This window comes from Chroicocephalus ridibundus, chromosome Z, assembly GCF_963924245.1.
Source record: "Chroicocephalus ridibundus chromosome Z, bChrRid1.1, whole genome shotgun sequence".
Taxonomy (NCBI): domain Eukaryota; kingdom Metazoa; phylum Chordata; class Aves; order Charadriiformes; family Laridae; genus Chroicocephalus; species Chroicocephalus ridibundus.
In genome coordinates this window covers 12,174,817-12,193,559 of record NC_086316.1, presented here as the reverse complement: position 1 = coordinate 12,193,559, position 18,743 = coordinate 12,174,817, and the positions used below count along the sequence as shown (strand labels likewise).

The 18,743-nt window shown below is 38.7% G+C and overlaps 1 protein-coding gene across 1 annotated transcript in view; it reads right to left on the bottom strand.

Moving 5' to 3' along the window:
- Positions 1-338: 338 nt before the first annotated feature.
- Positions 339-18,743, bottom strand: part of LOC134508446 (atrial natriuretic peptide receptor 2-like) — a 37,155-nt gene continuing 18,750 nt past the window's right edge. The window contains exons 12-23 of the mRNA XM_063320105.1: positions 18,286-18,407; positions 16,509-16,650; positions 12,862-12,910; positions 11,945-12,049; positions 10,825-10,944; positions 10,151-10,244; positions 9,271-9,358; positions 7,554-7,693; positions 6,334-6,486; positions 5,325-5,423; positions 2,996-3,087; positions 339-2,564 (exon numbers count right to left, since the gene is read on the bottom strand). Coding sequence (XP_063176175.1) covers positions 2,400-2,564; positions 2,996-3,087; positions 5,325-5,423; positions 6,334-6,486; positions 7,554-7,693; positions 9,271-9,358; positions 10,151-10,244; positions 10,825-10,944; positions 11,945-12,049; positions 12,862-12,910; positions 16,509-16,650; positions 18,286-18,407 — 1,369 coding nt within the window. The 3' untranslated portion in view covers positions 339-2,399. The remainder of the gene's footprint in view (positions 2,565-2,995; positions 3,088-5,324; positions 5,424-6,333; positions 6,487-7,553; positions 7,694-9,270; positions 9,359-10,150; positions 10,245-10,824; positions 10,945-11,944; positions 12,050-12,861; positions 12,911-16,508; positions 16,651-18,285; positions 18,408-18,743) is intronic.

The window sequence follows — 18,743 nt, the reverse complement described above, 5'->3', positions numbered from 1 at the left end:
TTAGAAAATAATCTAGTTCTCATTCTGGAGATGCTGTGTTGGAGGAGAGGATCAAGAGATAAGAAAACAGAGAGGCAGGCTGACACTGGTGTTCCTCAAGCTGTACCTCTTCTGTAGATAACCACCAGACTAAGCCTCTTGAAGTCACCAAGTGTGCAGCAGAATTTGAATACTACCCAAGGACATGTCAGTGGTGAAAGCTGTCAATCCAACAAGCTTGCTGATGGTCACTTATCACTCAGTTTTAGTTAGAAGACTTTAAACTCAGAAGACAATAATTTTAAAGTTTTTAATTCTAGGAGCAGCACTAAAATAAAGCAGAAGCATTAAAACGGAAGTATTGCTGCAGATGAACATAGAACAAAGCACATGCTTTCACATTCATATTTGATAGAAGACCGTATGATGTACATCTTTCTAATGAAAATGTAAAAAATGATACTCATTAAAAGAATACTGTAAAGTGTATTATACATCATGCAGCACAATAATAGAGCAGAGAGTTTCACAATAGGTACCATTTGGATAAAGGAAATGGTGTATTAAAGGACATCTCTGGACTCCGGATAACTGAAAGTTTTATTTTGCTAAGATTACAAATAAGGTAACTGTACTGTACCATGTACTAATATGAAATTCAAAAATAGAGAAAGGAATCTTTTAAGTTTAGAAAAAAAGTGAAGTCAGTTAAAAATTTTAATGTTAAAAAATTTGGCTGGACTCTAAGTTGGGATCTCCTGTGACTAGATGTATGTCCCTTGCTGAGATTCTGGTCCCATTCAAGTGGCAGTATTCCCACAGACTTCTGAGGCAGAATTTCAAATGTTCTATATTTTTCTCTGGATTTCAAATAAGTCTTCCATAATTCAGAAAGATTTACCTTTCTACATCTATTCGGCATCTCTGAAAAATCTAACACTACCACTGCATTTACTTCCCACAGAAGCTGAAGGACTGTAGTGTGACTCTTCTATTACTATCACACAACACATATTCAGCATTAAAATTATGCTAGCTCCATGGGAACATGGACAACTAGTCAGCTGCTTGTTTAAGCTACACAAAATTTATACCAGAAAAATTGCATCTACGTGCATATTTTTATGCTTGTACCTATGACTGGGGACAGACTGGAGGGTAAGGGAGCAGAATAAGGAGTGGTGGATGGTGCTATTTCACTCAGAGTCCTTCCTTTTCACCTTCTCACAGTTAGTTTTGGCCAGTGCAGTTCACATTATCGTGGAACTGCTGTGACTCTTGGTTTCCTTCCTTCCTCTATTTCACATATCTAGTTCTGTTAGACAGTTCAACTGGACTGGCTAAACTCTTAAAAAAAATTAGGCCTGAAAGGTAATTTATTGCCATAAATAGAACCCTAAAAAATATAAAAGGGTCCACCATACATATGCTTTGTCTTTAAAGAAAGTCAACACCAGCAATGCTTACAGAAACATGCTCATCAAGAGATTACTTCACGTGTAGTGACAGGTCTCTCTTTACAGGAAATGCTTGCTCAGGAATGACCTTTTCTAAACTGCGTCCTAAATTACACAGTGACTCAGAGGGCTGCCTGATTTCACAATCAGAGAGCTAGCCAGCAGTCATAGGTTCCCCACCACTTTGGTAAAAGCAACTACAAGCTAATGTTAAGAGCAGTTTTTAAGAGAAATCCCAGAGCAGCCAAAGTCAAGGGCAGCTGTAATGGATGCTCTTCTGTTTAACAACAGTGTGCAATGTCTTTCATTTATCTTCCAAGATTTTTCAGATCTCCGTACCAAGATGGCAGGTATCACTAAGTGTTCACTCTGTGGAAATATCCCTTACTGTCTTCTTAAATCTTCTTTCTGTGCTTCAGGCAACGGGGATGAAATGGAATCAGGAGCACAAATTCTCCTTTCGATTTGCATCCACTATGACTGCACTGCTTCATCCTCCTCTTTCAATGGGCCTTGCTTTCTAACACAATACACATCTCATTTTTCCCTTTCACGGCAGAAAACCAATCACACCAACAAGGTTTATCACGCCACTAAATAGAAACACTACACTGTCCCCGTCTTTCCTGTAGGAGCAGTTGTAAACTGCTGGAATGTCCAGCCAGCTGGTTTTGAAGTGATAGAGGCTGCTGGCAGGGAAATACGCAGCAAAACCAAACCCACAAGCAACACCGGGAGCTGCCTTCTGCCCTAGTAGCTGGTGGGACAGTCACGTATAATTCCTCAAGATAAGTTTTTAGCTTTTTTGTATTTTTTCTGCCACTGATGGGAGAGAGATACCTGTGAATAAAGTCTGAGCTAATACACGGGGCCAAAGGGGCGTACTATCTCTTTTCTTACTTTCTAGTTCAGCAGGTTGATCTAAAGACTGAATGCAAGATGAATGGTGGAATTAGTGAGTGGCTAGTAAGCAGGACTTGAGAGAGGATCACAGGGAAGAACACCTGGTATCAAACTAAACGAAGCTCTGTTGGGGTCTTGAAGAGTCACAGAAGTGCTGGTGATTGTCTTCTGGGTGGCAGGGGCTTTCTTACCTTCAAGCCAGTATGTTACCATGTCTCCTTTCCCCTGAGGAAGAAAATGAGTCATGGGGTTATAATACTACCCATCATTTGTGTAATAATCTTCTTATTACAACTCAAAGCGAGTCCTGAAAGTAGACTGATGTGCCTGTCAGCCATTTTACATACAGGAAAACTGATGCATAAAACTTTTCATTAAAAGACAGGGGCAGCACTATTGATTAAAACGATTCTTTGAAGTCACTCAGTACTTCCAAGTTTAAGTCTTTCATCTCTGAATTATCAGGGTTGTCCCATGAACAAGCCCATGGAATTGGTCCTGGTTTAAAACTTGAGCCTGCCACTCTCTTCAGTGGCAGGAAATAGTCTAACCCAAGGACTCAGGCATAGAGGACTGCATGGGTTAAAATTCAGAGACTCCAGGGTACTTTCACACTCTCCTCCCTGAAAAGCTGAGTATAAATGTTGCATACACACCTTGACTTGTAAATTCCCACGGCATACTAACACATACTCTCCAATCTGCTCCAACAGCTGGTGTGCACTTGAACTGCACTGTATTTTAAGAGCTGGACAGAGAGATAATTGTTATATTCTTGTAACAATTTAAACATCTAAGACAGACTCATCCCCCTCCATGTGTCAAATACTTCACGATTCATTAATGAACTCCCCCTTGCTTTTTTCATGTCTTTGCTGTCATTCCTCTGTTATTTGAAATGTTCACACGCAGGCTCCAGTATCCTGTCCTCTTTGTGAGGGCATCCCAGGACAAATACGTGGCTGTCAACAAACACTACTCCTCACATCCTGCATCTAATATTATTTGTCTACTCTTCACAGCTGCCTGGATGGAGTTACCGATGAGCACCCTTTTGATTTTGCAAGGAAAACTATACATAGTTCTAACTCCCGGTCAATGAAGAGCCAGTGCTTTCTACGCACATACAGTTTTCAGCAAAGCCTAAACATTAAAGAAACTGCCATCCTTGCTCTGCCTCCAAACCCGTAAATAAAAACAGGGAGAAGAGACAAGATTACTATAATTCCACTATTTTTTTTCAACAATGTCGTTTTTCCTTAGTTGAGAATTTACCTTCATGAAACCCTGGGCATCATGCCTTTTGCAAATGATAGAGGAAGGACAAAGGAGGACGACAGACAGAACAAATTCTGAGTACTCCTACTTTTGTCAGAAAGCAAAATTTTGCCAAAATTTGGAAAATTGCCAAAAAAAAACCCAGTTTTTTTTTTTGCCTTTAACATTCTGTGACAGAGTAAATCATTAGCTTCTTTGTTTGAAAAAGATCCCAGATGATAGTAGGACTGGCTAAGATTGTCTTTTTGATTTTTCTTACATCAGAAAATGATGGTTTTGTAATTTCTTTGTTTGCTTAAAAGTTCTTTATTGAAAGTCTCAAAACACTCCCTGTAGACCAGGAAATATACATTTCAACATATCCAGATACATATCACTGAAATATCCTTTCTAGTAGATATGTGATATTTTACCTGGTCATCTTGCTTGGGAACAAGACACTAGCTTTTGCATTCCATATAATAGCAATTTTAATTTACATTGCTAGTAATTAATTGATCTATTTTAAAGTGATCATCTTCAGGTTAAAACATGTTAATGCAATTTGAGATCCTCAGCTATACGTGGCCAGAGAAAGAGGGAGATAAAAGAAAGCCTTAAAAGATAAGAAGCTCCGTCTTTATACTTAAGTTTATAGTGTTGATGTGCCATATTAGATATAGACTGACATACAGAACAAAAGATGAAATATTAAGAATGACGGAAGCAGATTTTGAAGGCATTAGTTTTAAAGCAGTTCAGATGAGATGATACAAGGAGCCTGAAAGGAGGAGGAGAAGGAAAGGAGTTATCTGGGGGACTGACAGAAGAAAAATGAAGTTATACGTGTTCCACTCAGGCTACCATTTGCTTTTGGAAAAAGTATAAAGTGGTAAGAAGGAATGGATCTCAGTTGATTCTCAAATCCCCAGGCTAAACTTTCAAAGCCATCATGTAGGACCACTCCTCTGCCTTTTTGCTTTGTTTTTAGTGGATGATGATAGATGTTGAAAGCATCACTTTTTGTCATGAAATTAAACTTGAAAACATGTTGGATTTTGCCTAATTCAAATCCATTTACAAAGCATTTCAGCTTTATCTCATGAATGAAAGAAAGAAAAAGAAGCCATCAAGGTTGTTTGACCTTGAATTGCTCCCTCGTTCTTTCAGAAGTTGAGTTTCAAATGCTCATACTGGCTAAAGATGAAGCTTGTTAACTAAACATGGAGCTCTTATCTCCTAGAAAGAAGTGAAAGTGAGGGTATCTCCATGATTTCATCTCTAGATATTTCTGTCTAATCTCTTTGCTGGAGGACACATATATAGTCTTCTATACTGGTTAAAGACAGACACAGCCCCCATGGTGTACTACCATCTCTTGTGTTCCCCATTACAGGAAGTTATCAGCAAAAAAGAGGGGTCATGAAAATATTTTTAATATAAAACCATCTGGGTGCCAGGAAGGAATAGAAACAGTGAACATATCCACTTACCTCTCTTAACCTTTTTTATTGTAGAGAACTTCAAAGCCATAAACATCCCCCTCGGACACTTGGGCAATGAAGGGATCTTGTTACAAATATCACTGGTATAATTTGCGCATAGGCAGACTGAACCCTCCTTACAGGATTTGCAGTCATTTAAACAGGACTCAAAACTCAGCATAACATTTTTTCAGAACTCATTAAGGGATGGTCAAAACCACATCTGCAGTTTGTTCCTCCTTACCTTCACTGGTAGATTCCATCCTGGAAGCTGTGTTCACAGTATCTCCAAATAAACAATACCGTGGCATTTTGGTTCCAACAACTCCAGCTACAACTGCCCCTGTTAAAGAAGAGAAAACAAGATATGTTGTGGTTTTAAATCACATAATCAGTCATACAGCCTCATGGCTGCTTCCTACATTACCTTATATGTCATTCATTAACAAGATAAAGATGGAGTGTCAGTATTGTCTTATATGGGTTATACATCTGACTTACAGATGGCTTCCAAAGCCATGGAGGGAATTGCAAAAGGGCTTCAAAGGAGAACAGTGGAGGAAGTGATGACAGGATGGAGGTAGTGTGCATGAATTGAGGCACCTGCAGAATCATGTTTCAACACAACAACAGAATATTTTGGGGGGCAGTGAGATAGGAAGGCCACCAATAGTACTTGTGCACGCAACACTCTCTAGTCACATGAAAAACCAGGACCACAAAGTAACCTGCTCCTGCTGAAGGCAGAAAAGGAGCGTTTTGACTCCTTCATGTCAGCCTAGGGGTTTTAAAATATAGAAGATATGATCTCTTGCTAAGACAATGTAAGCCACTTAATTTGCAGATGCTGGTCTGCACAGCATATGTCCAATTCTGGCTGTCTATCAAGAAGGAGTTTCAATCACACATCAGCTTAGATCAGGAAGCTGGGAGTCTGAGAGTGAAGGCTAGAACAAAGGGTCAAGAAGCAACTCAATGGTTTAAGAAAACAGCTGAAAAGGACAAGTAACAGATACAGAATGGCAGTCCTCACTCACATCAGCCAAGACACTGGGGCCATGTAGTGGTCCCAGTGTATTCTGCATTGTGTTCCCAATATTCCAGGTATCTAATAATTTATACTGTTAGGATGACCTCTGAGAGGTGTTCTGTATCACGTCAAGAAATTAACTTAATTTTTAATGGAGAGGAAATTCCACTACGAAACATTTGTCAAATCAAAGGAGGACTCTTTTGCAGGCCTCTCAACATACCTGAATGCATTCCTGCTCTTATCTTTAGGAGGGTGTTGGGCTTGTGCGGGATCTTAAAAGTCTTGCAGACATCCAGAAGGTCTAAAGCCATGCTTGCAATCTCACCAGCATGAAGGATTCCATTCTCTTTGGGTACTCCCGACACCACCATATCTTAACACAACAATGCAACTGTGTTAACCTTTGGCATTACACACAGATTTACCAAAGGATGCTGCCCAAGTCAGAAAAAAATAAGTCCCTATTCCTTTATATCCTGCAGCACAATTGTGCCTGCTGAGCAGAGAAAGCCAGAAACAAATGAAGGACAGGGCAACAGCTCATGTGTGTAATTACACTACCTCTGAAAAATGTTGGATTTCGTTCTTACTTTTCCTTATTCCCTTCTACCCTTTCTTCCTCCCTTCCTCCATTGAGGATGCTCGAAGTGGAACAGGTAGTTGAAAAGTGGCTGTTCAATACCTTTTGTCTTTGGGCAGATATTGTAAAGACAGACAATGATTCCCACTAGACACTGTCCTATGCTTCCTGCACTGACTTTTACTGTATAGGAGAAGAGACACATCTCTCCAGAATCCCTCAGGTGCATTCGCTCAGGAATTTTATGATCCAGAACGTGCTCAACCATGCCACAGAAAAAAAAAAGAGTGGTTTTTTTTCCACATCTCTTACAGGATTTCCTGTCTGTCTCATCCAACAATCCTGCTACATTCTGCTATGTTTTTGATGAAACTCAGTTTTAATGGTAGACAGTCCCCAGCAGACTCCCGTGATAGCAAATAGAAAGTCATTTTCCTAAAAATCCAAAAAGAAGAGGAAGCCAAGTCCCTACAGAGTATTAGGAGAGAGAAGGCTGTCATGGTCTCTGCAAAAAAGACAGAGATAAAAAAGCTTATTGAATGGCTTCGATGATCCCATGTAGACAGTAAGTTTTTCAGTTGTGTTCCTGTGAAACGAAAATTGCCAGCTGGGATTAACCTGTTGCCAAGGTTTTAAGTCAGACCATACAGGTCATAGGAACAAAATAAACAGCAGCGGTAGTTTATTCAACTCATTTGTCAGGGCTCTGCTAGGACTTCTCCCCTAATTGTTTTGTGTGGTCTTCCCAGTGATAATAAGCTTCCCAAGTCTCCTTCATCTGTTCTTCCTTGTCACCAAATCAGTCTCTATCCTGATGAAATACCCATGGCCCATCAGTGTTCACAGCTCAAGGAACTTACAGGCATCTCCTATTGTTTCCACCTTATAGACATCATAGTTGTCTATGATTTCATCAAAAGTGGTATAAAGCTTGTTCAAGAGATCTACCACTTGGTAAGGTGTGCTGCTGCTGGAAAGCTGAGTGAAGCCAACAATGTCACTGTTAAAACACAACAAAAAAACATACTCATCCACTGTCTTAATGATTGCAGATTGTTAATCCTAAATACACTGTAATAATTTCTCAGTGGAACCACCTTACAGAATCACATAATGGTAGGGTTGGAAGGGACCTCTGGAGATCATCTAGCCCAACCCCCTGCCAGAGCAGGGTCACACAGAGCAGGTTGCACAGGAACGCGTCCAGGTGGATTTTGAACGTCTCCAGAGACGGAGATTCCACCACCTCTCTGGGCAGCCTGTGCCAGGGCTCTGCCACCCTTAAAGGAAAGAAGTTCCTCCTCATGTTTAGGTGGAACTTCCTATGCTCAAGTTTGTGCCCATTACCTCTTGTCCTGTCCCCGGGCACCACTGAAAAGAGCCTGGCCCCATTCCCCTGACACCCACCCTTTAAGTATTCATAATCATTGATAAGATCCCCCCTCAGCTGTCTTTTTTCCAGACTGAAAAGACCCAAGTCCCTCAGTCTTTCTTCCTAAGAGAGGTGTTCCAGTCCCCTAATCATCTTCACAGCCCTTTGCTGTACCCTCTCCAGCAGTTCCCTGTCCTTCTTGAACCGGAGAGCCCAGAACTGGACACAGTACTCCAGATGTGGCCTCACCAGGGCAGAGTAGAGGGGGAGGATGACCTCCCTCCACCTGCTGGCCACACTCTACTTGATGCACCCCAGGATGCCATTGGCCTTCTTGGCCACAAGGGCACATTGCTGGCTCATGGGCATCCTGTTGTCCACCAGGACTCCCAGGTCTCATCCCACAGAGCTGCTCTCCAGCAGGTCAGCCCCCAACCTGTCCTGGTGCATGGGGTTATTCCTCCCCAGGTGCAGCACCCTACACTTGCACTTACTGAATTTCATAAGGTTCCTCTCTGCCCAACTCTCCAGCCTGTCCAGGTCCAACCTCAACCTTCTGTTTTTCAGTATTTCTTTCACTTAGGATCTTGCAGAATAGTTTTGTCCTCAAGCATTAACTTAAACTGAAAACAGATTCTTACCATTTAAAAGGACTGGCTGACCTAAGTCTTTTTGTTTACCAATGCAGTAACTTTTTTTTACAGCTAGACTTTACTCTGCAACAGACTAAGTAGTCTTCAATTTGGGGTTATGTACAAATGAAAAGAGGGAACTTAATAGGGAAGTGAAGCAAAGACATGCAATTTATATGCTGGTTCATGCACACATCACAAGTCAAAGACTGTAAATCCATGTGAGCTCTAAGGATAGACAAGTTTCTTTTACACAGCCAAATACTGGAACCTTTATTTAGGCCTATCTTATGAAACACACATGCATGTGTGAGTAACACACATAAAGTGACATGCTGCTACGTTAGTGTTCCACAGTAATCTCATTTTTTATTTAAGTAATTATAATGAAAAATTGAGAGGTGTGAGAATTTTGAAAGGCACTCATTTGGAGAGTTAAATGTTGCCACCTTGTACGATAAATGGCAGTTTAGATAGAAATTCTGTACTCAGTTAGGAGTTTCACCTCCACTAAGAGCCTAGAAGTTTCTTCAGTAGGAGTCAGTTCTAGTCCGATTTTTTATTTTTGTTTACCTGAAAAAGATGGTGGAACTTAAGTAACTTTGAGCTTGTGCATGTTTTCCCTGCCTGAGATCATCTGCTACTTGTTTCGGCAACATACCTGTTGTAGAAAGCAGAGCATTGTTACTTTTTTGTCATGGATAAAAGCACACAATAAACAGAACACATTTGTTTAAAGGTATAAAAGCAATGTTCATAAATGTGAAATATTCTGAAGGTGAAAGCAATCTTTAGCATCAAAATCTGCTATGCTATGAGAATTCACAGTAAATCTCACTGATAAATCCACATTTTTCAGATAACCCATAACTTTTAGTTCAAACAAACCAATATATAAGCATTCCAAGTCAGAGTAAGGTTAGATTCTAATAGTGAGACTTGGGATATTACTAATTCCTTATTTGTCAGTGCTTTGCTAGTGTTTTCTTCCTGTGTTATGTTTGTTTACTATCCTCTGATTTTTTTTATCTTCTTCATTTCTAATATCTTGCACTTTCACAGGCTTTTTGTCTCCTATGTGTTATACCTGTTCCTTTATACCTTTTTTCTTGTGGAATTCCAGAAGATATGCTGCTATCAAAAGTAACCTCATCCCAAAAGCAATTCCCCAATATTTATAACTATACAGAAGAACTGCCAAGCAAGATAAAAATGAAAGCACTGGGGATTCTTGAGTAATAGGTCTTAGATGAGTGCACTGATTTTTAGGGGTAAAATATGAAAAGTAGCAAAATATCTTTATAATTTTGCAAGGAATAAGTAAATTAATTAACTGACAACTAAATGTTATCTATTACATAATCACCTATCAAAAGTTTTCTGTTTGTAATCGGTCTGTTAAAATGAAAATATTATTCAGCAGAATATTGAGTATTTTTGCTGTATAACTTACTATACAACAGACGATCAGTCTTCTGTTTTTCATGCATTAAATCCTGGGTTCTCTCAGCAACTAGTATCTCTAGATGTTTGCTATATTTCTCCATCTAAATAACATAGACAATTGCATAAAACAATCCTTTGTTACCAAAATCAAAGGTATCTAAGTCTTTTATCAAAAGCTCGCAAAGATGTTTCATAAACTATCCTGCTACGGTATGCTATGTTTTTTGCATCTTTGCTCTGTGTGAGGCAATGTGGAGGCAGGAGTCTCTCTTCACTGCTGATGGGCTTAGGATACTCTGCTCAAAATGCATCTGTAAACATGTTATTTGTGGCATGCAGGGATTCTATACCCCCGGTACTATAAGACACCACTGAGCCACAGGAAAAGGGAAATATAGTTTCCTGCAAGTTCTTTAAAACACAAATGACATTTGACTGAAGGAACAAAAGTTTTCAGTCCCAAAGAAGTTGAGGAAGTTAAGAAAAACTGATAGAAATGGAATGAGAAGGAAAGCTGAGTCTCAAGCAGAACTGCAGCTACAATCAGCCCACAGAGGTGAAAGAATGACTCTTCTCATCAAAAAAGGGGGTATGAGATCAAAAAACAAACATGAAGGATAGAGGTGAAAGTTATTGCAAGTGAGCATATTCACTTGGACTGAATTAAAAAACTTGGTTTACCAGAGTCATCATCATGTCAACTGGGCTAACTTTATTAGGATTCATCTTGTGTAACATTTTCTTGACTTGTTCAAATGTAGGCCTTTGGGCTGGATTATTTTTTCTGCACCTTCTGATTAACTGCAGCAGGGAAATAGAATGAGAAAAGCAAACAGCCTTTTGTCATTCCAAGCACAGGCAGTATTTGAAATTCATACTACTACTTTCTCGGTGCAAACCGCCCATGTGAAGCCCTAACTGCAGCTGGTGAAAAGTGTCAGGGCTATGCTGAGATCTCCAGCATTCTACAGATTTATGCTGAATGAAGGATGTTAGTTCATGAAAATGCTACTGGGGGAAATCAGAAATTAGATGCTCACATTCGTTATGCCAAACACTGCTTAAGTTCTTGTCTTATGCTTTAAGACAGTGTAATACTGTTGGAGTCACATACTGCTTTCAGAGGGCTTATCTGTACACAAAATTAATAAGAGATTAAAAATTCAACTGCTTCTTAAGAATATTAACTCCCAACTAAAATCCAGTGTTGCTTTTGAGAAGTTTGTTACATTTAGGTTGCTACAAATCACCAAAGGTGAATTACATAGCTCTCAAGATGAAACAAGGATGCCATAATCTTGTTCTGATTTAATTGAACTGGGAGGGGGTGTACTTTGTTTTATGAGGCAGTTTGAGGCTACTGAACACATAGACTTTTACATGAGAATCAAACCAAACTCATACTTTGCCTGAGATACATACTTCACTATTTGAAAGTCCTTTGCCAGTAAGCTAAATAGATAATACTAATATAAAATATGTATGGAACTCAACATTTTATAATAAAATGAAAATGCACAAAAATAAACGATTGAGTATTAAAAACATCATTTATTACACTGACAATTTGAGGGGACAATTTACACTGACAATTTGAGGGGACAATTGAAACTTTCAATTTGTCAGAGTGACTTTTTTATTAAGGATATGAAAGCATTTCCTTGTGCCTTTTTTGAGATGTACTTCTTGACTTCTGGGTTGCTTACACTCAGCAAAGGTAATATTGCCATAAAAATTCTGTGGTCTGTCTTAAATTCTCTTCAATAAAGAATTTTTGTACACAATATTGTATCTTACTCACCTCTATGTAATCCGTGGGACATGGGCAAGAATTCTCAGCCTTTCCTGAAATTAATTCTGCCAAAGATGGGCACCAAGAATATTCAGCTGAATGCATATCATCTTTCTAGAGAAAAAGGGATTAAACAATGTTGAAAAAAGTGCTGTGTTTTTCACACTGCCCTTCGAAAAGATATTACTATGATCATCACCACTTTTATGACATCTTCCCTATCACTTCCAGATCAGCTTTTTTACGAGAGTACAAGAAAAACAAAACAAAACAAAACAAAAACCCAAACAAACAAAACCAAACAAACAACAAAAAAACCCCAAAAAACCCAAACAAAACAAAAAAAAGAAAAAAAGAAGAAAAAATTATATAACCCAGTCTAAACTGGGTGGCCTTGTCTAAAAGCTTTTTCATGGCTGAGTGACTTTAATCTCAGGGTTTATGTGAGGTAAACAACTTTTGATATAAATGAAAACCTGGCAAGATATTGGGAAACTTCTAAAGAACCACAGGGCCTACATTAGTCTATTGCTACAAACTGTCAGAAATGGAAGAATGGCAGTTTCAGGTCTTCGTTGTTAGAATTCTTGTTAAGCAAATTATTTTAGACAGAACATGGTTACATATCCAGAACATCTCATTTCAATTTCAAGGTGCACTTTTTATGTTTATCATTTTCACTGACTACAAGACACATGCAAAGAAGACATTTTCATTACTGAGAGCAGCTTATTTGCTCTTTTAGCATATCCTTACCACTGCAAGACTCCACTGAAAGGGCCTGTGCATGGCAGGAAAGGGAAGGAACATCAGGAGAAAAAGGAAGATGTTACGGCAAAGATGCAGTTATTCAGAGTTTGGTTTGTATCTTCAGCATAAACAGAACTAAAATTGTCATGCAAACTTCAAAGTTCATCTTTACTTACTGGCATAGGGTCACTTCTTGTGGCAATTTCTAGTAAAATTATGGCATAACTGCAGAATGAAAGAAACCAAAATCTTAATGAAATAACGGTTAATGGAGTCATTGATTTCCTCTATCCATGATTTCTTACTTTTCCCCATTTTATGACTGAAAACCTACTATCCCAAAAGAGAGGGTGGCGACAGTGCTTCTATCAGTTACTAGTCTGTGTTTTCAGAGATCTGCCACTGATCTCTGGACATAGCTGTCCACTCTCACACAGAGATGAAGCATTTGAGTTTGATGAACAGCAAAGAAATTTTCTCCGGAAGAACTAATAGAATCCAGAGGGCATATGGGCAGTCACTTACGTTATACCTACCAATTAAATATACGTGACAGGTTTGTGCTGTAATCAAGGGTCAGGAACAGGTTCATCAGGATCATCATCTGGAGAAGTGGCTTTTTTTCGGCATAGATCACAGTTCTGGAAAATCTCCATAAAGTCAATGATGAGACAGTGTGTACAGAGTAGATCTTTTACAGTAAGCATTTTGATGCTTCTTTCTGAATTATATTTTCATCATCATCATCATCTTCCTCCGATGAAAGCAGGTCAAAGACATTCATCAAGGGTGAAGAATGGAAAAAATGAGGTAACAACTGGGTGTCCAGTTTCCTTTTGAACTCACTAGACATTTTTCACAACAGTGATCTCTAAGAAGCCAGCACTTCCTCCAGCCAACAATCCTGATAAAGATGCTCTTGCCTCTTTATGTATTGAAATCGTGTAGTAATTTCCCCCCATGCATCTCTACTTAATAACATTTATTTTTATGGGGAATATTGGTTTGCAATCTGTTATACTGGTAATGGTTGCTCGGTTCTGTAAGTCATTCTAGCTCTATAATGGTGTATGTCTATCTATTTTTCAGTCCACTTGTTGACCACCAATGGCAAATAAAATAATGCATATAAACCATTCTGAATAATGTTTATGAATGTTAATTTTGGGGTGATTTGGTAGTAGAAAGGAATGCTAACCCTGGTGAGACAGCAAAGCTGAAACAGATTTTCAAGGAGAGTAGTTAGATGATGGTAACTCCACTAAAGCAGTATTAATTTCATTCAGCTTCTGCTCAAAAAAGTCCTAACATAGTGGGTAGTGAAATTCACACACTGATTACAAATCAAGAGGAGCCAATCTAGGGAAAACTGTGACTGGAAACAGCCTCTTCAGCTCAAACAGGAGCTGCTTTCATGCTCCTGTTCTCATTTCCATTTTAGCTTTCCCACCTGACCAACACATTCCCTGAAGAACTTTAAAAGCAAGTGATTCATCTGTAAGAGCACAAAAGAATTACAAGTCCCACTCCTGCAGTTTCTACTCATTATTTATTTGGGCCATACCTTCAGGAATATTAATGGAATTTTTGCACAGATAAAAACTGAGGATTTCAAGACTGGGACAGTGCTCCCTGGCCAGTGAGCCCACATACATGTATCAGGAAGGCTTAGCAACTGCTCATATCATCAAGCACAAACTGTGAAAAAAACAGCTTCTGAAGAATAGCTCAGTTGAAAAGACAACGCTTTTAATGTTAGAGGGTACATCTCCATCTTTGTTCCCTGACTCCACATTGTTCTCCTCCTTTTTCTGATTTCATCTCTTACTGCTTTTTCTTTTTTACCAAGAAAGGATGAACTGCAGTACAACAAAAGAAGACCTTGATTTTGCACATGCAGGGACTGAGAGCAAGACAGATTCAGCGAGCATAAACTGGATCTGTCAAAAGTTCATTGTAGTCGTCTATGATATGAGCAAATCACCTCTTAACGCTATTTTAAGGGGAGCTCTTCGCAAGAAATGTATTCAGGAGGCCAGGTTGCCTGCAAAGTCAAGTAATGATAACTAGCCTGAACGGGGGCAAAGTGTGAACCAGACAAGCACCAAGGATCACTTTCTAGAATGCATTTTGTCTGGGGGGCAATGATAAACTGCAATGCATAAAACAATCCTAAAATCACTGCTTAGTTGGAGCACAGTACTTTCTTAAGATCAGTCCATGTTGAAAAAATAAAGACCGACCAGCACAGGACAAATGACAATAGCTAGAATTATCAACACAGTGACACACTGCCTTTAGCTGAGCTATTTTGAAGCAAATTCTAAGGGCATGTTTAAGCCTATAGATATAAATACTACCGAGACCTCAAATTCTTGCTTACATAATCTGATAGAATGGATTACAATTAATAGTGTTCAAGCACATTGTATACACATACATTTCTTTACAAGGGGATAATCATAGAATCATGGAATAATGTGGGTTGGAAGGGACCTTTAAAGGTCATTGAACAATGTGTATTAATCCAGTAAATCTTATATATAAAATCTTGTCTTCGGTCCATATTGTTTTAATGAATCCTAATTGAAAAAAGGGGAAGACTTAAACAACATTTTCAGTTTCTGCAAGTAATTTTTTAATAAAAGTCCCATAGGAGTCACTTAAGGCAGTAAGAGTTTGTGATAGCCTAGTGTGGGCCAGAGTAAAACTCAGAGCTTTTGACAAAGGCAATAATAGCTACTCTTTGGTAAATGTTGTTAAAAAACAGTGCTAATAAACATGCCTTTTTCTGCTCAACTGTGTGGCACTATCAGCATGTCAATCTCTAATTGAATTACAGCTCATTACATTCTGTTAGCTACCAAAGTCACCAGGAAATAGAAGACTTCTCTAGGCTGGAAATGTGGCAAGAAAAAGTAAGAGAAAAGGGCCACAAAACACCTGGTACTATCACTCTGCATTTTCTCCTTTCAGATGCTTTCAACAAACTACTGGAAATAAGCAGACAGAGGAATTATGATTGTTACAAAATAGAATACACCAAGAACACAGTGATTTACCCACTTAATACAGAAAATTCATAGAAGAACCAAAAAATACACATAATTTTAAAAAAATCCTAGTTCAATGACTTTTTCATTGGATTATTATTCTCTGAAAGTTCAGTTGTAATCCTGTTTATCCAAAAAGTGGTTGAGTAGAAGCTACCCATCACTGGCAAGGCTAAACATGATAGCCAAATAAGCCATTGCAAAGTGATCTCCTATAAAGGCTTTTGAACGGAAAGGGATGGAGCTATTCAATAGTGCATCCATTTCTTTTTCCTCCGTTTTTCTCTGCAAATCAAATATTGTCACTGTGTGTATGCAGCAAAATGATTTTATTGACACTAATTATACAATTATGGGATGTGTATGTGCATTATGACATCCTGGAAAATTGATGCTATTAACTTTTAAGGTACTGCCATTATTGGAAACAATCTACTTTTTCATAAGACAACAAAAAAGGATTACTAGATAACAACAAATATTTATAGATTTTTTTATCTACCAGTCCAGAGAAACTCATTCAACTTATAAATCATTAGACCAATTCTACATTTATATAATGTCAGTGAATTCAGTATTTGGTTATCTACCTTGAAAGAGAAGATCCTGTGATATCTATGCTGTTCTGTATTGCAGGATCAATCGTTTTTACAATATAGTCAAACATATACCTGGGGTGATCACAGAATTACACTGAACCTGATTGTGATTAAGGAATCGTCAACTTGAAATGGGATTATTAAGTGTGAGAAATAGGAATGGTTAACTACCTGTAGACATCTGCCATAGAATTGGGTTCAAAGTCTGAAAGGGAATGGATTTCAGGAGCTGTGTAAATCTGTATCAAATGCTGCTGGTATGAGCTTGACCCCTCAGAAGAATCTTCTTTTCTGTACGACTGCAAACCATAATCTAACATGGAAGAAAACACAAATCAAACTACTCAGTGGGTACTTTTCTGAAACACATACATTAGTAGACAGTAACACACCTTGTCTAAATGAATTAATTTTCCCTATTTGAAATATACATCTTAGTCTAAAAATAGAGTGTGTCTGGTGGTCTTGTCTCTCTAAACCAATTGCAAATATAGGATCTGGAAACCAAATATTCGGGTGAGACTGCATAACAGCAGGGAAGCTGAACTATATAGATCCTTCCAATCAGAATTATTTTATGATTCTAGAAAATTATATTCAGAGAATAGTCTCACTTCAGTGCAAGAATTAGCATGCAAATGCAGGTTTTTGTTCTACTTGTCCCCTGATCCCTACCTATGGTGCCAGGTTGCTATAGTAATTACTACTGAAAATGAGATGGTGGGCTTTACTTGCACACCACTAGCTTCAGAACAAATAAATAATAATAAATAATTGTGAAACATCTTTGTAGCTATACTTTTAGCCTAACATAGAAGAGATTCTCAGCATGTATCTCAGCATCAGAGAGGAGAAAAAAAACAAGTGACTTCGGTTTTCTTTGTGATATAAACAGCACTTTGCTGAGTGTGTGGGAAGACAGAATGCAGATGTCTGCTTTTGTCTGCAGTGACGTCTAATCAAGATGATCCCAGTGCTTCATTCCCTATGTTGGAGGTCATTGGATTTTTTCAAATAACTCCCGCATTGGTTATTTGTGAGGTTTGTTTAATATTATTGCATCCAGACAAACCATGAATATTGGAAGTCTCTACAGTCCTGCCAGTTAACTTCTGAACAGTTTCACAGAGATCCCATTTAATTCAGAGGTGCTGTGGTAAGGTGATGCAGTTGATGTAATCCAACTACCTCAATTTTTCATACTTTTCTCCAGAACAGGCTCTAAGCAAAGTAGGCAGTTCTGAAGGCAGCAGGGTATGAAAAACAAGTTGGAGAAGCAGGCATGGCCCTGTGTAGGAGCCTTAGTCATAGGATGAGCCATTGAAAGACAAATCTGCTGCTGGTGGTTCTAAAATAACTGTGGGTTATAGAGAGTGATAACTGCTTTGGGGAGGAAGCAGAAAAGATGATCGTCGCTTTCATTCCTTTTGGCAGCTGCAAACTAAACTAGACTCTCCAGTGGTTTTCCTGTTCCCACAGGCTGTCTTCCTGTACCAGGAGCAGACCAGACCTGTAGCTCTGTCTCTGGGAGAATACAATTCAGTTTTGTGTACAGGACTGAGTTGAGCCTGCTTTTCTCCATGAAACTACTTTTTGTTTACCAATCAGTCAGCATTATTAAATGTATTTACAGCACTGCACATGGATCAGGTTTTCTCTTTGTATCAAAACTGATACAAAACTGAATGAGACACAGTTTCAACTGACTGATGCTGATAGACTCCATCATTTGTGGGATCTGATGTGTGCATCAGTGGCACATGTTAAATGACTTGACATGATAACATAACATGAAACTTGTTTCAGCACCGGCACTTCTAGTGAAGGCTGGTATAGTCAGCATTTCCACATGAAATGCCAATAAGGAGGTGCTTGGGAGGAGCGTTGAATGTGAGTGTTAGTGAGTTAACTGGACAGTTTTGAAATTTTGTTTCTATCTTCTCTTTACCTGCAATTTTACAAACCCATCGGTCATCTATCACACAGTTACTAGACTTCAACCGTCCATGATACATTTTGTGGTGGTGAAGATAGGCCATTCCTTGCGCAATATCAGTAGCAAAAGAAAACCTGAAAGACAAAAATCAATGAGCTAGTATTTCCACTAAAGCTTCACTCAAGAGTGGTTCCAAAGGTGACTGAAGTTGACAGAAAGCCTCCCTATGACTGCAATAGCTTTCAGTTTGTGTCCCTGTGTTAATTTTTCCAAAACACTTAAGGTGCGTTGCTGAAAGCCCTTAACTCCCACTCAGTTGTCTGAGTCCACAGGCCTTTAGCCTCTTTTAAGACCGTTGAGTTTCTTCTAGAAATTCCCAGTACCTTTGTATCCTTGTGAGTGCTTTCAAATGTTTACAAGAGAAACAATTTTTTATTAACTTTCTAACTTTAGTTGGAGGGTTTCCTCCC